The sequence below is a fragment of the Choloepus didactylus genome, chromosome 4 (genome assembly GCF_015220235.1).
Source record: "Choloepus didactylus isolate mChoDid1 chromosome 4, mChoDid1.pri, whole genome shotgun sequence".
In the NCBI taxonomy this organism is placed as follows: domain Eukaryota; kingdom Metazoa; phylum Chordata; class Mammalia; order Pilosa; family Megalonychidae; genus Choloepus; species Choloepus didactylus.
This window is the reverse complement of record NC_051310.1, coordinates 120,604,790-120,628,740: the sequence shown is the minus strand read 5'-3', so window position 1 is coordinate 120,628,740 and position 23,951 is coordinate 120,604,790. Positions and strand designations below refer to the sequence as shown.

The 23,951-nt window shown below is 37.0% G+C and overlaps 2 protein-coding genes across 11 annotated transcripts in view; one reads left to right on the top strand and one right to left on the bottom strand.

The window, feature by feature from the left end:
• The window catches only part of SLTM (SAFB like transcription modulator), a 42,777-nt gene extending 39,097 nt beyond the window's left edge, over positions 1-3,680 (bottom strand). For 3 of the 7 annotated variants that reach the window (XM_037833835.1, XM_037833839.1, XM_037833837.1), the window contains exons 1-2: positions 3,405-3,680; positions 2,300-2,387 (exon numbers count right to left, since the gene is read on the bottom strand). In XM_037833835.1, the coding sequence (XP_037689763.1) occupies positions 2,300-2,387; positions 3,405-3,566 (250 nt within the window). In that variant the 5' untranslated portion in view covers positions 3,567-3,680. The other 4 variants (XM_037833836.1, XM_037833838.1, XM_037833840.1 and 1 more) reach the window with 2 other exon arrangements.
• An 84-nt stretch (positions 3,681-3,764) lies between these two features.
• Positions 3,765-23,951, top strand: part of RNF111 (ring finger protein 111) — a 180,368-nt gene continuing 160,181 nt past the window's right edge. For 3 of the 4 annotated variants that reach the window (XM_037833829.1, XM_037833827.1, XM_037833826.1), the window contains exon 1: positions 3,766-4,475. In XM_037833829.1, coding sequence (XP_037689757.1) covers positions 4,348-4,475 — 128 coding nt within the window. In that variant the 5' untranslated portion in view covers positions 3,766-4,347. Of the gene's footprint in view, positions 4,476-23,951 lie in introns of all 4 variants that reach the window. The other variant, XM_037833825.1, reaches the window with a different exon arrangement.

The following is a 23,951-nucleotide window of genomic DNA, read 5'->3' as shown; positions in this document are numbered from 1 at the left end:
TCACCTATTTTAATTGAACAAAAACCAGTTCTTTTCAGGCTCCTAACTATATATAATGTTAAATTTTAGAGCTAAAAGAGCCTTAGAGATGATCTAGTAGAATTTCCAATTTTACAAAAGAAGAAACAGACCCATTGAAGGGAAAGTAGCATGACCTAAATGACATTATTTTCAAGGCAATACCAAGTAAAATAAGATTTGACAAGAAGAACTTAATGTAGTAATTCAGTAACTAGACTGAAAAAATGAAATCACATTAAAACATTTTATTTATAAAATCCTTGGCTTAAAAAAATCTATTAATTGTTGATATTTTAACAAGTTTCTCTATAGAAATTTGATTTCTAAAAATTATTTTTAAACTTCTCTAAACTAATCTTATCTATAAACAGCTTAATTATAAATTAACTCAAGCTAGGTTCTTTACTTTAGGGATTTACACTATGTTCTTTGTAATTCAAAGGATTTTCTGAACAATGACAGCTGAAATTCCAGGAGACTAGAGGTGGGACTAGCTCATGGCTATTCAGTAGGTTGCAGACAAATGATAAACATTACAACTTCTAACTAAAGACCACAAGACACCTTAACATCAGAGTTAAGGGAAAATTAACATTCAAGTATCTTTATAATCCATATAAAAGAAAAAATTAATGTACTAAAAATGAAAAACTATACATATTGAAAAACCCTTAAAATTGTATACTACTGAAATTATTTCTAAGGCTAAGATAAATGAAGTTCCTAATCAAACCTGAAAAAGAAAGGATACACAGAGAAATGAAAAGCAAGTGAGAACTGAAAAAATCAACTCAGTTTCATTTTAAATGCTAACATCCTAACAATAAAATCAAATAACGGGACTGTGATTAATACACCAGCATCTGTCAAATTATCACAACATGCTAAGTAAACATTATAACTCAAAATCACTACAAGAAAGTGGTTAATTCTTGACATAATTATTCCTGAATTTTTTGCTTCCTCCTTTTGAAAGAGCCTCTGACTTGTCAGCACAAGCTTCTCTAAACCAGAGAAATGTATCTCTCAAGTGATACATTCAGGTCAGAGAGTTACATTAAAAGCAACAGATTTTCAAGATAATTTTGTTACTCCTCTGAACTCCAGCTCCACTTCTGCCATTCATATCCCACCCAAGAAGTGCTTCTTATTCCTTTTCAATTTCCTTTGGCACAGAAACAGGGGACTCCTCCAAATCTATGAAGAACCAAATAGTGAGTTGGCAGCAGGATCTGCTGGGTCCCAATACCCACAGGATGCTTAAGGTCAAAATTTAATATTTCTGTCTTTTCAAGTTAATCCATTGAATATTTTTACTCTAGTTGCATCAATTGAATCTACTGCAGTTTGCATCACTTAAAGCAAGAAAGAGAGTTAGATTCAAAATTTGCTGCAGCCATCTACTACAAATTTGCCTAAGTCAGAACTGCAGTAATTAATGGCAATATTAAGTAGGTACCAGGATCCCAATTCTCACATCATGTCTACCCTCTGCCACCATCCTTATGGAAGGCAAAGAGAAATTTGAAATTATTCATGTGAAGATTTCACTTACCAGAAGCTTTTAAAAATATTTATAAGTCCCATTTATATTGTTGAAATGTTAATTTTAAACCACTTTTATCTATCCACTAAATCTGCATCCCCTGGCAATATATTCTTATCTAGTTTAAAAGTTATAAAATCAAAATCCCTAACATTTCCCTATAATTTAGGCTTTTTTCCCCTAATTAATAATGGATTTCCCTACCTTGTTAATATGATTGGGCAGGTCATTTTGAATGTCACTAAAAGTTAGAATTTATAACGTCGTAAGTGCAAATTAAGTTCACCTAAACAAAATACTAAACATAGAGGTTATGGAGTTTTTAATAAACTAGAGAAAATAGTCAGGAGCCAAGGTGAAAGAGATTTGGCAGGAATTCCACCAATACTCTGCCAATTGTGGGGCAAGGTAGACATGCATTAAGCTGCCATTTATTCTTGCAGTCTTCACACTATGAAGGAAGAAACAGTACGAAACTTGACTTTATAATTTTTTCCGGAAGCAATAAAGAACGGGTCTCACTTTCAGGTCAGCTTCAGCCAAATCTTAAGGGCTAGGAGTCACCCGGAGCCTGGCAACAGTAACTGTTCTTCCTTGACCCAAGAAGGCAGAGTGCCAGAGGGAAATAGCAAAGAGTAGCACTATATATATAAACAGGGCAAGTGGCACAAGAGCAGAGGCAAGTTATATAACCAAAATATATTTTAAAATATGTTCATAACTCGTAACAACCTTTGCCTTTGGTTGGTTTCTTGTTTGGAGTATCAGTTGAAACAGTTAATTCAATATTATCTGGATCGCCTCCTTCCTCTTCAATAGCCTACATTAGAAAGAGAAGTTAATATGCTACACAGACTATCTAAACTTATTTTATAAAACGAAAAAAAAAAAAAAAAAAAAAAAGCAAATCTCAGGCCTCAAAATATTGGAATTGCCGGCCATTTCAGAAACCGACTTCAAAAAACAGGAATTAAACTACACGAAAGATTAAGAGAAACTTTCAGGGGTAAAAATCATGAGATATCAAAATTACACGGAGTTTAAAATTCTACCAAGTCGAGATCATTAAATACCACGTATTATCATATTGAACAAAATTCTAAATATGCTCTATTGAAGAAAAGTTACTAATTACTAAAGCAAATATTAACTATAAGTTTTCCTGATTTCTTTACTGCAAACATATTTCTTCCGTACAATTCCAACGCTCACTCATATAAACCAGAAAGATAATCAGATATGAAAAATCAGATTATTGAGGTAATGCAAAAACTGAGAACCCAGTGGAAAACAAAATCTCTCTTACCCATCCATCAACTCCCCCACTACCAATTCAATCCCTCTACCACTACCAGTTCAACCCCCCCAATCCCCACCCAAGATGGGGAGGGAACGGTTGGGCACAATTAAACGGTAACTTCGCAGAAGTCACCAAAGTAACCATTCCCTCCGAGCCTAGGAAATGCACGCGCTTACCATCGCTAAAGGCTGGGGACCGAGCGCCTCCCAGGTCTCCACGATCGCCCTTGGGAGGCCGCCCCGACCGTCCGCGGCCCTCGCAGCTCGGCGGGGACGTCCTGGGGGAGGCGAGGGCGCGCTCGGCTGCCGCGGCGAATCCCAGGCGGCTCGCGGGCCCCTCTCGGGCCCGGCCTGGCGCGTGGGGGCGGAGGCGCTGTAGAAGGGTCCTAGCTGTCCCCGCGCACGCAGGCGGCACCCTGGGCCTTCCTATCGCGCCGCCCTGTGAGCCCCGGAGGCTGCGGGCGGTGCGGGGCTACGGCGGAAGGGGAGTGCCGAGGCGCGGCCTAAGCTTCCCTTCCCGGACATCGCCCGGCCTCACCTGCTTGAGTCGACAGACGAGCACAGTCTTGACTCCGGTGATGTCTAAGTTCCGTCGCTTCAGCTCAGACTTGAGATCGATGACCCGCAGATCGGTGATCTTTTTACCTTCTCCCTGACCCGAGGCAGTCGAGGATGCCACAGCACCGGTAGCGGCAGCCATTTTAGAAGAGCAGCGCACTGCCGAGGCAGCGAGTGGGCTGCAGGGCGGCGGCAGCACTAGCAGCAACTTCGACCCAGGCCTTGGCGGCCGCCGGCGCCGCGCAACGCTGCGCACAATGAGCCGCTGGCCCCGCCCCCTGTCCGCCACCCCAGCACAACCTGCAGCCGCAGCCAGCACCCGGATGACGGGCGCGCGTGCGCACTGGTGCAGGGGGACGGCACCCGGGGCGCTCGGAGAAGCGGACTGCGGCCACCTGAGCAGTGCGACCCCTTGCGTGGGCCGGGAGGCCAGGCAAGTCTAACCGCACCAACGTCTGCCGCGCCGCCGTACCCGCCTGCTTCGTTAGCCATTTTCTTGCAACATCTGGAGTCTTGAGCAACAACAATGTGCTAGGCACTACCCGGTTTAGACAGTTCGCGTGTTATATGCACAAACCAGGGAGACGTATACGTTCTCTGAACCTCTCCCAGAGAAATACTTTATCAGCTCTGCTGAATAACTGAAAAATGTGACCAGTATGCTTAGGCCATCGATGAACTAGTTTCCCTAAATTCCAGGGTCTGAAAGAAACTCTAGGGGTGTTAATGCAAAGAATACAGAGGGCTGATCTGTGTGATGTGTGCTACTGGCTCTCTCAAGGGAAAATCAAGCCTTCTGTCCAAGGCTTGTTCCAGGACTGTTCGGTTTACTTGAGAAAAAAGAAAATACCGCCTCTGCATTGGCCTCGGCTTGCCATCCCCCGGGTGGATCTGATGGCTCAACAAAAAAAACTGTTCAGTGAATGAGGAAATTCATTTATAAGTACTTGTTGCCACCTCATATGCAGTGTTCACTGTTTTGTCCACCCTCCCCCCAAATTAGGATTCCGAGAACAGTGACCATCTTATTATGGAGGAATGGCCTGTACAAGTGAGTACCTATTCATAATTTTAACCAGTTTTATTAATCATCAAAGCATAAGCATTTATGGAATTAAACTATTCCATAAATTCCATAAATTAAGTATGATGCACAATTAAATATACTGGCATTTCCTGGTTTTAAAACTTAAATTAATGAGGCCTGGCTCACCTTAGGTTGCTTTTTCTGGTTTGTCTAAGTAGATCAAAAGAAGACTGGGCATTATAAGATAATACCTGACATTCGGATACTTTTTTATGTTTTACAGTGTACTTTGACATACAATAACCCTCTCTTAATCCTTCCCAACTTTTGTGAAGTAAGTCTCCGCAAGGCCTAGAGGGATTACGTGATTTGTACATGTTCACACGGTTAGTATGTGGCAGAGATGGTGCTCAAATCCAGGTCTCCTGATTTTAAATCCGGTTCTGTCTCTACTAAAACAATGATTTCACAGTCACAGAATTTTAGAATTCAAAGGGTCTTTACAAATCTTTTTTTCTTTCTTTTTTTAATAGATGAAGATATAAAGAGATTTACCTAGGGCTAATTATTGGCCAACTTGGCACTAAAACTCAGATCTTATTCCAGTGTAGTTCCTATTCTGCCACCCTCTGTAAATTCCCATTGAAACATAATTATACTAACCAAATGCTAACAGTATATTTAAAGAGAATGAGTTTTCTTTGGCTGTCTTTTTTATATATAACTAAATCTAACAATGGCAATTTCTAAAATGAAGAAATTTGCTTTCTAATATGGTACACTTGAGAGGGTCACATCTCTTATGTAATATTCTTGTCAAATATGTTTAACCTAAATCTGGTCATCAGGAAAAAATGAAACAAAGTTCAAATGTAGGTGTGGTAATGGATGATGGTGATGGTTGCACAACATTGTGAATGTAATTAACACCGTAGAATTATATATCTAAATGTAGTTAAAGGGGGGAATTTTAAGTCGTGTATATATTACTAAAATTAAAAATTTTTTAAAAAGATTTACAGAAATGAAAACAATATTCTTTTCACTAAAGTTTTAAATTGGAAAGTATAACTTTTCATAAAAATGGAATTTATATTAACATGTAATAGGTTGATTATTGTCATTTTAAATAAATTGATAAATATTTTGAAAAATAGGATATTCTACAAAGTAACTGGTCCGGACTCTTCAAAATATCAATATTAGGAAAAAAAATTATAGAACTGTTCTAGAATAAAGATGACTAAGGAGACATGACAACTAGATGTTACACATGGTTGTTGTTTTGTTCCTGGATCAGAGAATAAAAAGTCAATAAGGACATTTGGGGGACAATTGGGAAATTCGACTGAGTATTAGGTTGTATTATCATATCAGTGATAATATCTGTAGTATCGTATCACGGATATTTAAAATGTCTTAGTTTTAGGAAACACATGCCGAGAAACTTAGCAGTGAAGAATTATTCTGTCTACAATTGACATTCAAATGGCTGAGAAAAAAAAAGAAAGCAAATGTGACAATATGTTACCAGTCACTAAAGTAAATGTAGCAAAACAGTAACTGGGGAAAGAAATGTGGTAAAAGGTTAAGAGAATCTAGGTAAAGGTTATAAAGTTGTACATTGTACAGTATTCTCTTTAAACTTTTTTGTAAGTTTGAAATTATTCAAAGTAGACTGGGGGATAAAACTATATATAAATCTAATTTTTTCATACTAGAGAAAAAGAGTGGAGATGAAGTATTAATTCACTTCTAAAATATAAGATATTTAATTTTGTCATTTGACCTATGATTCTTGTTTTTTTCAAATTACTTATCTGAACAATTTGCTTTTTAATGACTGTTTCTTTAGTACAATAAATGTTTTCCTATATCAGTCTTTTAGTAGAACATATTTAGGTGAAGGAACACAATAATTTTTCTCAATATTCAATATATTATTTGGATGTTTCTTTTCTCCTAAAGCTGAAAGCCCTAGCTCCCATTTCTTGCAAATATACTAGACAATATTCTGGATATGTTCAAGACTTGAGCTCCTCCAACTACACTTAACTTTATATGTCTATGTTTCTGCATAGAGAATACTGTTCAAAAATAATGATAACCTGTATTTTGTGTATAAAGCCTCTTGCTATTTACTGAACACTTTTGCACTCATTATGTCATTTTGTTTTTATATGAATTCATCATTCAACAAATTTTTATTGAGTATTTACTGTCCTCCAGGCATACCAAGCCCTGGGAAGAAAATTATTACCTTATTTATCTTATTCACCATGCCATTGTAAGAGCTCCTAACACATGGTAGACATCAGTAAATACAGATTGCTTGAAGGAAAATGGAAACTAGCCTGTCTTAAGACTCTTACATTCTGATGACAAGGTAAGACTAAGCCATTAATTTTAAAAATCATTAAAACACATGTAAAATCACAACTGTAGCAAGTGCAATGAAGGAAAGGAATACAGTGGTCTGAGAAATAGGAAAATTTGCCATTAGGTATAGATAGAATTATCCTCATTTTGTAGAAGAGAAACCTGAGGTTCAAAATTGTCAATAACTAGTCCAAGAGCATAGTGTAGTAAGTGGAAGATCCAGGTTAATTCCAAATCCATTGCATTTTTTATTATAATATCTTATTTTCCATCAAAGGTTATTTGCATTCTCCAAGAGAGTTTCCTTTCTCCTAATGCTAAGCCATCATCTATACTGTTCACTCTATTTTTTGAGACTTTAATCTCTGCTTACTATCTTATCAACATCATCATTCCATTCCACTACCTTCATGTAGGCTTTTTAACCTTTCCTATCTCAAGATGTCTTTCCTTAGCCCAGCTATTTCCTATTGGCAACAGAGGCATTATTGTTTCCTTTTTCTAATGGAAAGTGCATCACTTCTAGTAATGACTGAGGAGGTAAATTAGATAGTTGCTCCTCTGATAACAAAAAAGCTTGGAATATATATATATATATATATGATACCTTTTTAAAAGCATGAAAGAACTAACAAGATAGTGAGAAATTATTGAGCCAAAATTTGAGAGGAGACTGAAGTCTAGAGAGGTAAGCCTCGCATTTGGAGTAAAGGGGGGGTATTTGCTAATGCCATAGAGGAAACTGATATATCAAGTGCCTCTTTTGAGAGACTTGAGTGGCAAAGGGTACAAAAATTGCAGTCCAGGGCCTGCAAAGGGTGAACGCCTTGATTAGTTACCCCAAGTTAGGTGTAGGAACATAAAGGACTACCCTTGAGGAATAAAGATGAACTGGAAGTAAGAAAACCCTTGCATGAACTGCAACCCTGCTTGATGTCATTCTAGTGACAGGAAATCATGTCCCAAAATGTGTCATGTTAGTCCCACTGCTGCCTGGCAGAAGCAAATGGAAATTATCCCTGAAGGAGGAAAAAGAAACATTATCTGAGGCCACAAATTGTTTCTAAAAATTATTTTTTAATTACAGTGTCTAGCACTCAGTCAGGCTCACAAGGTCACATGGATGGGAACCAGAACAAACAACAGACAATAGAAATAGGCCCTAGGTACTTTGGATAGTGGAGTTACTAGACACAGATTGTGAATAAGCAAACAAACAAAAACTAAAAACTAAAGAACTTCAAATTATGAAGTACCATTACAGATTTCCAAAAAAAATGAGCAGAAATTCTAGAACTGAAAAATGAAATAAAACTAAGAAGTCAGTGAATAGATTTTTCAGTTGATTAAACAAAATTGAAAGAATTGGTGAGCTGGAAGAAACTATTCCAAATGAACCATGGAAAGACAAAAAGATGGAAAGTATGTAACAGTCATATTAGTCAGGAATTTAGGAAAATATTTCACACTAAAATTGAATAATTCAAGGAAAATTTAATGAGGGGATTTTTTACAAAGGTGTGGGCATATGTTTTAGTTTCCTGGGTGCCAAACAAATACCATACAATAGGTTGGCTTAAGAACAGGAATTTATTGGCTTATGGTTTCAGAGACTACAAGGCTTGGTTCCTCCTGGGGTCAGTATCTTCTGGTTGGCTGACAGTCTTTGGGGTTCCTTGACATGGTGATGCACGTGGTGGTGTCTTCTCCTTTTTCTTCCAGTTTCCATTGACTTCCAGCTTCTGGCTGCTCCCCATGACACTCTGTGGCCATCTCCACATGGCCTCCAGTAATAGGATTAAGACCCGTCCTGATTCGGTTGGGCTGCATCTTAACTGAAGAAACCTCATCAAAAAATCCTGTTTACAATGGATTCACACCCACAAGAATGGATTAAGAACATGTTTTTCTGGGGTATATAACTCCAAGCCACCACAGCAAGGTTTAGGGAAATCACAAAATATATTAAGTGCACTTGGGTTACCATCAGTGGAAACTGTTACCACCCCTAAGCCTTGAGAGGAAAGGAGAAAGAATGGTTACTAGGATCCAAAAAGGGTAACTGTATGGAGAGGGCTGCATGGCGGGACCTATGACTGCAATAGAGGGATAAAGCTAGTAACTCCACAGTAAGGAAGCCTTGGGGAGATAAAGCCACAAACCTCACCTTCTTCCACACTAATTTCCTGTCAGTGCTTCCCATTGGCCAAATGCACCTGGAAGTCTAAAGTGAGACTAAGGAAACCAATTGATGTGTTCCTAAATATCTGCCTTTGTGGACATGGAATAAAGTGGGAGAAGGTAGAGAGAAGACTAGGGTAAAGGGATAAACTGAAGATATTCAGAATAGGTAGTAAAGATACGGAGAGGATATAAAAAGAAAGTCTAACATTTCCAGAAGGAGAAGAGAATGGGACCAAAACTATTTTTCTAAGAATCTTCTAAAATTTGAAAGACATTGATCCATAGATTAAAGAAGTTCGACAAAGCTCAAGTAGGATAAATTTTTAATTCATACACCAAGGCATATATTAGTAAAACTAAGAAAATCAAAGAGAACATTTTAAAAGCAAGCAGAAAACAATTAGATTGCCTTCAAGGGAGCAAATACAAGACTGGATGCTTACTTCTTAACAGCAAAAATTGAAATGAGAAGACAGTTGAATGATAAGTTCAATATACTTAAAACAACTGCTGACTCTTTGTTGCTCAGATGTGGCCCTCTCTCTCTGGCTAAGCCAACTTGAAAGGTGAAATCACTGCCCTCCCCCCTACGTGGGATCAGACACCCAGGGAAGTGAATCTCCCTGGCAACGTGGAATATGACTCCCGGGGAGGAATGTAGACCCGGCATCGTGGGATGGAGAACATCTTCTTGACCAAAAGGGGGATGTGAAAGGAAATGAAATAAGCTTCAGTGGCAGAGAGATTCCAAAACGAGCCGAGAGATCACTCTGGTGGGCACTCTTACGCACACTTTAGACAACCTTTTTTAGGTTCTAAAGAATTGGGGTAGCTGGTGGTGGATACCTGAAACTATTAAACTACAACCCAGAACCCATGAATCTCGAAGACAGTTGTATAAAAATGTAGCTTATGAGGGGTGACAGTGGGATTGGGAATGCCATAAGGACCAAACTCCACTTTGTCTAGTTTATGGATCGATGTGTAGAAAAGTAGGGGAAGCAAACAAACAGACAAAGGTACCTAGTGTTCTTTTTTACTTCAATTGCTCTTTTTCACTCTAATTATTATTCTTGTTATTTTTGTGTGTGTGCTAATGAAGGTGTCAGGGATTGATTTAGGTGATGAATGTACAACTATGTAATGGTACTGTAAACAATCGAAAGTACAATTTGTTTTGTATGACTGCGTGGTATGTGAATATATCTCAATAAAATGATGATTAAAAAAAAAAAAAAAAGAAAAAAAAAAAAAAAGAAAAGTAGGGGAAGGAAACAAACAGACAAAGGTACCCAGTGTTCTTTTTTACTTCAATTGCTCTTTTTCACTCTAATTATTATTCTTGTTATTTTTGTGTGTGTGCTATTGAAGGTGTCAGGGATTGATTTAGGTGATGAATGTACAACTATGTAATGGTACTGTAAACAATCGAAAGTACAATTTGTTTTGTATGACTGCGTGGTATGTGAATATATCTCAATAAAATGATGATTTAAAAAATAAATAAATAAATAAATAAATAAATACACAAGGAGAAACTGAAAAAAAAAAAAAACAACTGCTGATCTCAAACATTGTGAGAATTAATCACTAGAAGATTTGCACTATAGGAAATACTGAACGGTACTCTTTAGACAGAAGAAAATGATCCAAGAAAGAAGGTCAATGATGCCTGTTATAATTTCTACAGTAACCAATATTCAAATATTTAAAGAATTTATAACCTTCACATCTATGGCCAATTGATTTTTGACAAGTGAGCCAAGTCCACTCAATGGAAAAAAATAGCCTCTTCAACAAATGGTGCTGGGAAAACTGGATATCTCCATGCAGAAGAATGAAAGTAGACTCCTACCTTACACATACACAAAAATTAACCCCAAATGGAACAAAAGCCTAAATATAGGAACTAAAATTATAAAAGTCATAGAAGAAAACATAGAGAAACATTTTCAAAACCTTGTATTAGGCATTGGTTTCTTGGACCTTATGCCAAAAGCACAAGCAACAAAAGAAAAAATAGATAACTTTTACTTCATCAAAATTAAGCACTTCTGTGCATCAAAAGACATTATCAAGAAAGTGAAAAGGCAGCCAACAGAATGGGAGAAAATATTTGGAAACCATATATCTGATAACAATTTAATATCTAAAATATATGAAGAGCTGCTACAACTGAACAACACAAAACCCAGTTAAAAGGGCAAAGAACTTGAATAGACACATCTCCAAAGAAGAAATACAAATGGTCAATAAACACGTGAATAGATGCTCAACATCGTTAGCCACTGGGGAATTGCAAATCAGAACCACAATGAAATACCATCACACACCCACTAGAATAGCTACTATTTAAAAAACAGGAAATAACAAGTGCTGATGAGGATATAGAGAAATAGGAAACTTTTCACATTGTTGGTGGGAATGTAAAATAGTGCAGTTGCTGTGGAAAACAGTTTGGCAGCTCTCAGAAAGTTAAGTATAGCATTACCATATGACCCAGCAATCCCACTTCTAGGTATATACCCAAAAGAATTAAAAACAGGGATTTGCATAGATACTTACACACCAATGTTCATAATGGCATTATTCATAATTGCCAAAAGGTGGAAGCAACCTAAATGTCCATCAATGGAAGAATGGCTAAACAAAATGTTATATATACATATAATGGAGTATTACTCAGCTGTAAAAAGGAGTGAAGTTCTGATACATGCAACAACATGAATGAACTTTGAAGACATCATGTTGAATGAAATAAGCCAAGCACAAAAGGACAAATATTGTATGATCTTACTTATACAAAATAATTATAATATGCAAATTCAAAGATTCCAAAATTAGAATATGATAGCGCCAGGGAGGTGGTGGGGAATGGGGAGTTAATGCTCAGTTGGCATAGATTTTCTGTTTGAGGTGATAGAAAAGTTTTGGTAATAGGTTGTGTTGACACTAGCACAATATTATGTATGTTTTTAAGACTACTGAATTGTATACTTGAAAGTGATTAATTTTACATTGTATGTATGTTACCATAATAAAACTGTACACCACAAAGAGTGAACCCTAGTGAAAATTATGGACTATAATTAATAATATGATAATATATTATCAATTGTAACAGAAGTACCACAGTAATGCAAAATGTGAAAATAGGGAAAATTGAGGGAAGGGGGTAGTATATGAAACTCTGTACTTTCTGCATGGTTTTTCTGTAAACCTACAACTACTTGAATTTTTAAAATTTTTTTGAAAAAGAATATATAATGTCCAAACAGATAAAAAAAAATCAGTCATAAACAAAATTAGCCAGGAGATAGATGGAACATAGAACAAGTGGGATAATAGAAAGTTCATTATAAAATAATACATTTACATCAAATATAGAAATACTACATTTAAAATAATGGATTAAATAGTCTAGATAAAGAGATAATTGTTAATCTGTATTTAAAACAACACAAAACTATGTACCTGTTAGAAGAGCATCTTAAGATGCAAAAAGGTTGAAAGTAAAAGTTTGGGAAAAGCCACACTTTTTTAAACACTAAACAAGAGAAAGCTTGTATAGCATGTGTTCCAGTTTGCTAATGTTGCCATTATGCAAAACACCAGAAATGGATTGGCTTTTATAAAGGGGGTTTATTTGGTTACAAATTTACAGTCCAAGACCATAAAAGTATCCAAACTAAGGCATCAACAAGAGGATACCTTCACTCAAGAATGGCCAGTGGTATCTGGAACACCTCTGTTAGCTGGGAAGGCACGTGGCTGTTGTCTGCTGGTCCTTTGCTCCTGGTTTCCTTGCTTTCAGTTTCTGATTCCAGTGGCTTTCTCTCTGAGCATCTGGGAGTCCTCTCTTAGCTTCTTGGGACAAACTATGGGCTTCATCTCTTAGCTTAGCATCTTCAAACATCCCTCTGTCCACCTCTCTGAGCATCTTTAAGTGTCTGCATCTATGTTGGCTTTTAGCTTCTCCTGGGGGCAAACTCTGGATTATGTATCTTAGCTTCTCCCCAAAATGTCTGTCTCAGCTTCTCTTGGGACCTTTTGTCCTCTCTGCTCTCTGTGTGAGCTCTCTTTAAAGGACTCTGTTGATCTAATTAAGACCCACCCTGAATGGGTGGGGCCAATCTCCATGGAAACATTCAATTAAGAGGTCACACCCTAATCAACAAGATTAATAAGTCTGCCCCCACAAGATTGCATTAAAGAATATGGCTTTTCTAGGGGACATAATAGCTGCAAGCTGGCACAGAATTTAAGCAAAGAAATACAAAAGATAAAAGGATCACTTGATGCGTAATTCACCAGGAAGACATAACAATTCTACCTTTTTATGCACCTAATAACAAAGCCTTTAAATACATAACACTGAAATTTCTACAAATCCAATGGAATAATGGGAGTTTTTTTTTAACACACTTCTGATGGTAACTAATATAGCAAGCAAACTGAAAATAAATAAGGACATAGAAGATTTGAAGAACACAATTAAAAAACTTGGTCTAATGAACATATATAGACCATTGGTTCTAACAACTGCAAAATATATGTTTTTAAAAGCATCCATGAACAGTTATAAAATTTGACCATACACTGGCCATAGAACAAATCTCAAATATCAAAGGACTGAAATCACAGAGTATGTTCTCTGAGCACTAAAAGTAAAAAGCAAAGGATATAATTGGGAAATCACTATATGTTTGGAGATGAATAAATATACTATTTATGATTCTATCAATCATGCAGAAATATAATAAGAGAGTATTAGGAACAGATTCCAAATTTTTGAACAAATCAAGAAATACAAAAAATGCAACTTATCAGAAACTGACACAAAATGTTTAGCAATGTGAATACAGTAATATATTAAAAAGGATAATTCATCATGACCAGATTCAGATTGGCTTTATTCTAGGAATGCAAGGTTATATATCTGAAATATTGGTCGATATCATTTAATCATTTAACAGATTAAAGAAGGAAAATCATAGGATCTCAACAGATCTGGAAAAGTCTTAATAAAAGCCAACATCCATTCAAGTTAAAAATGTACTAGCAAACTAGGAATAAAGGAAAACGATGTTATATTTAAAAAAAAAAAAAAGCTGTAGCAAATATCATGAAAATGATAAGTTGTATGTTTGATACTGGAAACACAACAACTATGTCCTCCAGTGTCTTCAAAGTGCATTGGAAGATAAACTAAGGCAAGTAAAATAAAATGCATAAGATTGAAAGAATCAAGACTGTCATTATCTATGAAAAAATCATTAGAATTCATGAGAGAATTTAGCTAGGTTTCTAACCACTCTGGTGATTTGAAGCTGTATGTACCCCAGAAAAACATGTTCTTAAATCAATCTATTCCTGTTGTTGTGGATTCATTGTATGTAGAACCTTTTGATGAGGCTACTTCAGTTAAGGTGTGGTCAACATTCAGGATAGATCTTAAAATCCTATTAGTAGAGTCCTTTATGAACAAAATGAATACAGAGAGAGAGAGAGAAACCATGGAAGCAAGAAGCTAAGGTCAGTGAAACACAGAAAAGAAGGGAGAGACCAGCAGACACTGTAGTTTGCCTTGCTATGTGGCAAAGGAGTCAAGGATCACCAGCAGCCAGTTTTGGGGAAGAAAGCATAGCCTTGATGATGCTTTGATTTGGACATTTTCCCTGTTTCAAAACTGTAAGTGAATAAATTCCCATTATTCAAGTAGAACCATTTCATGGTATTTGCTTGGAGCAGCTTAAGAAACTGAAACAACCACAATAGGAAGAATGCATATACAATAACATAAAAGAAAAATCACATATCTAGGACTAAATCTAATGAATGTGTGAAAAACCTCAAAACTTTATTGAGAGAAATCAAGCTTTCAAAAAATGGGGAGATAACAGGTTCATGGATTTAAAAACTCAATATTGTAAAAGAGTTCCTTCATCCTAACCTGATCTATTGATTCATTGTAGTCCCAATCAAAATACTGGCTTTTTTCTGCAGTGGAACCTGAGAACTTGGTTCAAATTTTATATGGAATGCAAATAACCAAAATGTCTGAGGAAGGAAAACAGGGTGTGAGCATTTGCTCTATGAGTTATCAAGGCTTAAAGTGTGATACTGGCAAAGACATCTACAAATAGGTCAGTGGGATAGAATAGAGAGACCCAAAAGAGGTCCATGCACTTGCTTTTTGAGAAAACTGGTACTTTAGACCAGTGATGTGACTGTATTTACCAGAAATTATGTTGGAACTCCAATTTTAACACCAATCACAAAAATCTATTCCATGCAGATTGTAGACCTCAATTTGAGACAATCAGTGATGTTTTTTAGGGGATTATCACGCAAAGAAGACATGGACACATATGCAAAGAAGACATGGCACACACAAAGTGCCAGTGTGTAAATATGAAATGGGTTTGTTGTGGAAAAACGTACAAAATGAGAAGTAAGCAGAGTACACACAATGAGCTATGGAAAGGAATTTAGTAGGCAAGGACACCAATGCCTTAATGCTCTACACTTTTCTAGAGCAAATGGTAGCAGCAGTTACACTACTGGGTAACAGTGGAATTTCCTGGTCCAGGAAATAGTCTCCACCCCCCACCCACCACCCACCCCCCCAAAAAAGAGGAGCCTTTGGAGTTAAGTCTCTAATATCAGCTTATTTTCCATGAAACTGTTAATAGAATGGAGGAATAAATCAGCACCCTAGCCAAAGATAATATTAGAATATTGTCATGATATTGGATTAGGAAAATATTTATGAGGATACAGAAAGCACAAATATAAATGAAAAGAATAATATATTTGACTACACTAAAATTAAGAATTTCTGCTCATCAAAAGATATCATTAAGAGAAGAACACAAGCTACAGAGTGGGAGATATTTGTAACATAAATGACCGACAGAGGATTTATATGTAGAATATACAAAGATCTCCTGTAAATCAATAAAAAAAAAAAAAGAAACCAGTAGGAAAAAATGATCAAGACTTGAAAAGGTACTTCACAAAAGAGAAAATATAAATGTTATACATAATATCTGTATCTACATAGCTAGGAAAAAGCAATCAATCTCATTAGTAATCAAGGAATTGGCATATTAAAACTGCAATGATATAGCTCTATATTCCCAGCAGAATGTCCAAATCAGAAAGATTAACAATACCAAGAGTTGGCAAGGATATGGAATAAATGGAGCTCTTTACTAGTAGGAGTAAAAATAGGTACAACCATTTTAGAAAACAGTTTATAATTACAGAAGCACCTATACACTGACCCAGAAATTCATGCCTAAGTATATGTTCTATAGAAAAACAAATGCACCAGAAGCAATATTTGTAATAGCTCCAATCTAGAAATCACTCAAATATCTCTTTAACAGTATAATGAATAAATAAATTGTGGTATATTCATACAGTGCCATACTATACAATAATTAATATGAGTCAATTATTGGTTCATGAAACATGGATAAATCTATCAAAATGTTGAAAGAAAGCAAACCTAAAAGAATACACTGTTCCATTTCATTTATATGATTCAAATACAAACAAAACTAAATTACAGTGTTTACAGATGTATGGTCAAGTGGTAAAACTACAAAGAAAGCAAGGAAGTGATTGCCATAAAAAAATAGTACTTAATTTTAGTGGGGAGAGACAGGGTTGGATTGGGAAGAGGCATTTTGAGGGCTTCTGAAATGCTGACAATGTTCTATTTTTTTATTCAGGTGATGATTATATAGATGTTCACCTTATAATAATTTCTTAATCTCAATATTTTTGTTTTCTAAAATTTCTCTATGTATATTATATTCATAATAAAAAGGGTTAAAAATTGAAAGCTTGGGCTTTGGAGCCTTGTAAACATGGATGCAAATTCTACTTTTGTGGTTAACAGATGGCAGTATCTCCTGTCTTAAAAAGGACAAAATACTGTGCATCTCCAAGTACAATATTGATAATTAAATAACTTATTGAAAATTATCTAACAGTGTAAAGAGTTTTCTGATCTAGTGTCCATTAAATCCATAAAAGAATGGATAATTGTATGCTAATCTTCAGAGGGGTATGATCCCTGGCTTCCAAGATTGCCCCTACTGATACTGGCCTTCCTGTGTTCACATCTTCAAGTAGTCCCCTCCCCATGTTGAATAGGGGTAATCTGTGTAACCAGTAGGATATGGAGGAAATGACCATGTTGAATAACCATGTCTAGGCTATAAAAGAGATTGTGTCTTGCTATTGAGAGGGTCAGCTGCCATGGTTTGAGGTCACTGAATTAGCCCTATGGAGAAGTCCAAATGACAAAGAACTAAGACCCCTGGCAACAATTTGTACTGACTTACCATCCATTTCAGTGTGCTATCTTGGAATGAGATCCTCCAGCCCCTGTCAAGTCTTTGGATTACTGCAGCCCCAAATGATATCTTGACTGCAACCTCATGACAGACCCTGAGCCAGAACCACTCACTTAAGCCACTCTCAAATTCCTAAACTCACAGTAATGTGAAAGATATTGTTTATTTTTGTTTAAAAATGCTAAGTGATTTGTTATGCAGCAATAGATAAGCAATATAGAAGAACAAAACAGTGGGGAACTGAGGAATCTTACTCTGACATACTTAGAAACTTGTCTTTAGGGGAGAGAATTTCCAAGGGATAGACTAGGAATCAAAGAGCAGTTTGAAGTAGTGAAACAAAAAGGAAAACAAAGATTCTCAGAGCTGGACTGGGCTGAGAAAGGGGGCTGTATTGAGGAGGAGAAGAGTCTTTATGGAAGTCTCTAACAATGCTTCATCCATGTGCCAATTTGAATGTATTATGTCCCCGGAAACATCATTGTCTTTGATGCAATCTTGTGTGGGCAGAGGTAATAGTGATGATTAGATTGTAATTCTTTGAATGTTTCCATGGAGATGTGACCCACCCAACTGTAGGTGGTAACTCTGATTAGATAATTTCCACGGAGGCATGGCCCCACCCATTCAGTGTGGGCCTTGATTAGTTCACTGGAGCCCTATATAAGCTCAGACAGAAGGAGCAAGCTTGCTACAGCCAAGAGGGACACTTTGAAGAACGCACAGAAGCTGAGAGAGTAGCTGCAGATGAGAGACAATTTGAAGATGGCTGTTGAAAGCAGACTCTTGCTCCAGAGAAGCTAAGAGAGGACAGACGCCCCAAGAGCAACTGAGAGTGACATTTTGGAGAGAAGCTGAAGCCTAGAGAGGAATGTCCTGGGAGAAAGCCATTTTGAAACCAGAACTTGGAGCAGACACCAGCCACATGCCTTCCCAGCTAACAAGAGGTTTTCCAGACACCATTGGCCATCCTCCACTGAAGGTATCCGATTGTTAATGCTTTACCTTGGACACTTTATGGTCTTAAGATTATAACTGGGTAACCAAATAAACCCCCTTTATAAAAGCCAATCCATTTCTGGTTTTTTGCATTCTGGCAGCATTAGCAAACTAGAACAATCAGGAACTCAGCATTTTACTCCCAGGGATGAGCCTGGACCCAGTATCATGGGATTGAGAAAATCTTCTTGACCAAAAGGGAGAAGAGAAATGACGTGAAATAAAGTTTCAGTGGCTGTGAGATTTCAGAAGGAGTCAAGAGGTCACTCTGAAGGGTATTCTTATGCACTACATTGATAACCCGTTTTTGTTTTTTGTGTATTGGAATAGCTGGAAGGAAATACCTGAAACTGTCAAACTGCAACCAAGTAACCTTGATTTTTGAAGACGATTGTACAACTATGTACCTTACACAGTGTGACTGTGTGACTGTGAAAACCTTGTGATTCATACTCCCTTTATCTAGTGTTTGGACAGATGAGTAGGAAAATGGGGACAGAAATTAAATGAAAAATAGGATGGGATGGAGGGGATTGAATGTTTTAGGTGTTCTTTTTTACTTTTATTTTTATTTTTATTTTTTTGGAGTAAGGAAAGTGTTCAAAAATTGATTGTGGTGATGAATGTGATAATGACACAGAGATAAAGACATAAGGATGCCCTAAAGGAGCACACAATCTAGTGGATAGACAGACTAACTTTTACAATATGATATAAATACTGAACATTTTAAAAAAGATAGGATGCTGTGGAAATACCTATGATGTGCTCCTAAAATAATTTGGGACATTTCCTAATAAAGGTAACATCCGAGCTGAGTTTTAAAAAAATGAACGGAAGAAGTGGTAATAGAGGAGGGAATAGAAGAATCAGCATGTGGGAAAACAAGAAGGTATGAAAGAGCATTTTGCAGTCAAGAAATTCCAGGTATAGTACAAGGAGAAAGGAATTGAGAGATGAAACTGGAGAGGTAGCCTGGAGTTTCACATGTATGCTGCAGTAAGAAGAGAGACAGACCAGTTAGCAAGCTACTTCTGTAATCCAGCTGAAAAATGGTGTAGTCCTGAGTTAAAGAGTGCTATGGAGTGGGAGGTGAATTATGAAGTACAATCTGTAGGTCTATGTTTAGTCTTCTTGTTTCATAAATAAGCCACATGAGTTTAATCTAGTCTTAGTCAAGTTGAAATCCTAACTCATAAAAATTGGTGTTGGTCATTTTTTCTCCTTGCTTTCCAGTACTTTTCAAGGAGATCTCATCTGCCACCTTGACTTTAATCATCAGCCACATAAGAGTTGATTCACAAATCTGGCCTCTCTACCCAGAACTGTCCTTGGATTTTGCACCCTAATATTCAACTGTATACTAGACATTTCCATTTGCATGCACTCATCAATGAAATTCAGTATATGCAAATTCTCTTATCCTTCCAGCATAAAATTAAAAATCTGATACATCATATTATTTAGTGCATAACAAGCACTAAACAATAAACATGCAGAGGTTATTTCTAGACATAGCACTAAAGTATTCTAGATTTGATTTACTTATTTATCTCCAAATTTATTCTAAACCTACCCTTTGGTTATAAAGTCACTCACCCAACAATGGAAGTGGAGATCTGCTATCTCAAGAGAGCAGAGATTGTGGATTGAAGAATATATGGCTATAGAATAGTTACTTACTGCCAAATATTCAGAGACACAGGACTTGAAAACTACATGCTTCCATCATGATTCCACTTCACTCCCAGATGAGTAGTCTGTCCTTTGCTATTATTGCTGCCTGAATAGGGAACATCAACACATTTCGGCTGAGATCGTATCTGCATTCCTTTTTTTTCTCTTTGGGGGGTGGGGGGGTGTCTGACTTTGCTAAAATTCTATTGCTATTTTAGTACCAGTACATACCTTGAATATTTTTAAATAAAACATAAAATAGTCACCAAACTTTTGATGTATGGTTGGGCTAGCCCAGAATGAAAGGCTTATTGAGGTCCAAAGATTGGCAAGAGTGATCACATAAGTTGCTTTTACATTAATTCACTTATTGAACCTGTAAAAAAGCAGTGAACAAATATATACAAAATCAACAGTATGCGTGAGTGTGGTTCCCAGATCTTGCCTTTATTCTTCCTGAAGGTGTATGCAAAGGTCAACAGTTTGAGCTGCCCTTGGGAATGAAAGCTGTCAAGTAAATGTTGTGAGAACAATGGCTGCCTTTCATGTCATTTAAAGTGGAATGAGGCAAGGTGGGGCAACCACAGCAGTGCTCAAAAGTCCACCCTATTAACATATGAGGAAATTCCTACTGGGCCATAATTTAATGTTCTGTATTGTTGTTCGTATGGCTTCAACAAGCCTACTTGAAGTTTCAGTGCATTAGGCCTAGCCATGGCTTTTCAAACAGGGATGAATTTTGGAATGTATTTCTTAGGTTTAAGTAATATTTAATTAAATTACGTAGAGTAAAAAGTGCAACTGGAAAAACAGGTTTTGGAGCAAACCCAGCTGACTCATGGTTAGCATATAGTCCAATTGCTGGCAGCAGAAGTGTGTGGTCTTGTTAGAGAATAGCCTGCTAGCTCTAAGTGTTCCATGTGTGCTATGGGTATCGGATTATTTTACAGAGAGAATGGAGAATGTTGCTCAATACGCTGAGTTAGGTAAGAGGAGGTAGGTCAAGAGCAATTCTACCCTATATGTGTATGTACACAATATGAATTTACTGTTAGGGTTAGGGAGGGTTTCTCAATCTGTTCATATTTTCTGTAATTACTTTGTATAGATGCCGTGTGTTTAAGGGGCATTTCCTCAGTTTTTATCATGGAATCTTCAACAGCTTTAAGTGGATACTCATGGCAAAGGTAATACTATATGTTCACTTTTCTCTTCCTAGGCACCCAGGCAATTAGGCTGCAACCTCCCTAGCAGTTTGGCTAATGGAATGTGGGTGCAACTGATATAAACATTTGCAGGCCTGGCCCTTAAAAATCTCTTGGCAATCTTCTAGCCTTATCTCTCTTCACCACTGTTACTGTAAAGGCCTCATGGTCCAGACAGTTTAGCTATAAGATGGTAAAGTTTCTCCTGAACCACAAGAACTGCCACAGGATTGAAAAATAAACTTTCGTGGTATTAAGTCACTACAGTTTGGGGCTTTGTCAATTATGGCAGTTAGTGTTAATTACTGTGATTAATTCAATAGCTCATAACACCAGAACTGATAAGATTGCTTGCCTAAACAGAGAACAAGGTAGTTGAAGTACAGTTTAGGATGGAAAATGTTCATTGTTTACCCATTTATACCAAATATATATATATACCTGTATGAATACACCCAGATCAACATGTAGAATATTTGTAGCATGCAAAAAAGATTCCTCATACTTATTTCCAATGAATATCCAACACCCCACCCCATGATAACTACTATTCTGACACATCACTATCCATTAATTTTGCTTGTTCTTGAACTTTCATAGAAATGGATTCATACAATATGTATTTTTGTCTCTGTTCTTTCATACAAAATAACATCTGTGAGATTCATCCATGTTGTTGCCTGTGTCAGCAGTTTGTACTTTTTAAATTGCTGTGTAGTTTTATTGCACTAATTTACCACAATTTGTTTATTCATTTTCCTCTTAGTGGACATTTGAGTTTTTTCCAGTTTGGGGCTTGTGCCAGTTTGGATATATTATGTTCCCCAGAAAAAACCATGTTCTTCAATGCAGTCTTGTGGGATCATATTTATTAGTCTGTTGATTAGGGTGGAAATGTTTGATTAAATTATTTCCATGGAGATGTGGACCCAGCCCCTTCAGGGTGGGTCTTAATTAAATCACTAGAATCCTATAAGAGAGCTCACAGACAGAAGGAGCTCAGAGCAGCTGAGAGGGACATTTTGGAGAGACGTTAAGAGCTGACACTCATGCTGACACTTGGAGATGTTTGGAGACATTTGGAGATGCTAGCCAGAGTTTGCTCCAGAGAAGCTTAAGAGAGACAAGTCCAGAGACATTTTGGAGAAAGACATTTTGAAACCAGAACCCAGGAGCAAAGGATCAGCAGATTCCAGCCACATGCCTTCCCAGCTAACAGAGGTTTTCTGGACACCATCACCCTTTCTTCAGTGAAGGTATCCTCTTGTTGATGCCTTAGTTTGGACACTTTGAATGGCTATAGAACTGTAAATTTGTAGCCAAATAAGTCCCCTTCATAAAAGCCAATCCATTTATGGTATTTTGTATGATGGCAGAATTAGCAAACCAGAACAGAGCTATTATGAATAAAGCTGCTATGAAAATTCCTGTACATATCTTTAGGTGGACATATGAACTTAGTTTTTTTTTTTAAGCAGTTTTATTGAGATAAATTGACATACCATACAATCCATCTAAAGTGTACAATCACTGTCTTCTAGTATAGTCACAGAGTTGTGCATTCATCACCACAATCAATTCTAGAACATTTTCTCCCTGAAGGGGGGTTCACTATACAGTCCCATGTTTCATCCTCTAGCTTTCCTTCTAGTGACATAAATGACCTTAAACTTTCAACCACAATCACACCCATGTATCAACGCTGTTAGTTACATTTACTGTAACGTGCTAACATCACCTCCATCCATTTCCAAACATTTACAATCAGCCTTTTTACATATTCTACACAAATTAAGCATGAGCTCCCTATTCTCTGCCCTAATTTTATCTTCTAGTGACCTGTGTTCTAGACATTAACACCATGAGTTTGATAGTAATATTTCATTCATATTAGTGAGGTCGTATAATATTTGTCCTTTTGTGTCTGACTTATTTCCCATTCCATCATATGTATGTACAACATTTTGTTTATTCACTCATTGGTTGATGGACAGCTGAACTGTTTCCATCTTTTGGCAATTGTGAATAATGCTGCAGTGAACATTGATGTGCAAATATCTGTTTGCATCCCTGATTTCAATTCTTCTGAGTATATACCTAGTAGTGGGATTGCTGGATCATATAGCAGTTCTATACTTAGCTTTCTGAGGAACCACCAAACTGTCTTCCATAGCAGCTGCACCATTCTACATTCCCACCAATGGCAAATAAGTATACTCCTTCTCCATATCCTCTCCAACACTTGCAGTTTTCTGTTTTTTTAATAGTGGCCATTCTAGAATGTGTGAAATGATATCTCATATTTCTAATTTGCATTTTCCTAACAGCTAGTGATGTTGAACATCTTTTCATGTGTGTTCACTTTGCTAAAGCTTCACTGAAGAAAGGCCAGTGGTGTCCGGAACACCTCTGTCAGCTGGGATGGCACTTGGCTGGCGTCTGCTGGTCATTTGCTCCTGGGTTGCATTGCTTTCACCCTCTGATTCCAGTGGCTTTCTCTTTAAGCATCTGTGGGTTCCCACTTAGCTTCTTTGGGGCAAACTCTAGGCTTCCTTTCTTAGCTTCGCAACTTCAAACATCTGGTTTCAATGGCTGTCTCCAAAATATCACTGGGTATTTTCTCTCTAAGCATCTCTCTCTCAGCTCCTGTGCATCCTTGCTTTTTTTTTTTTTTTTTTTTTTTT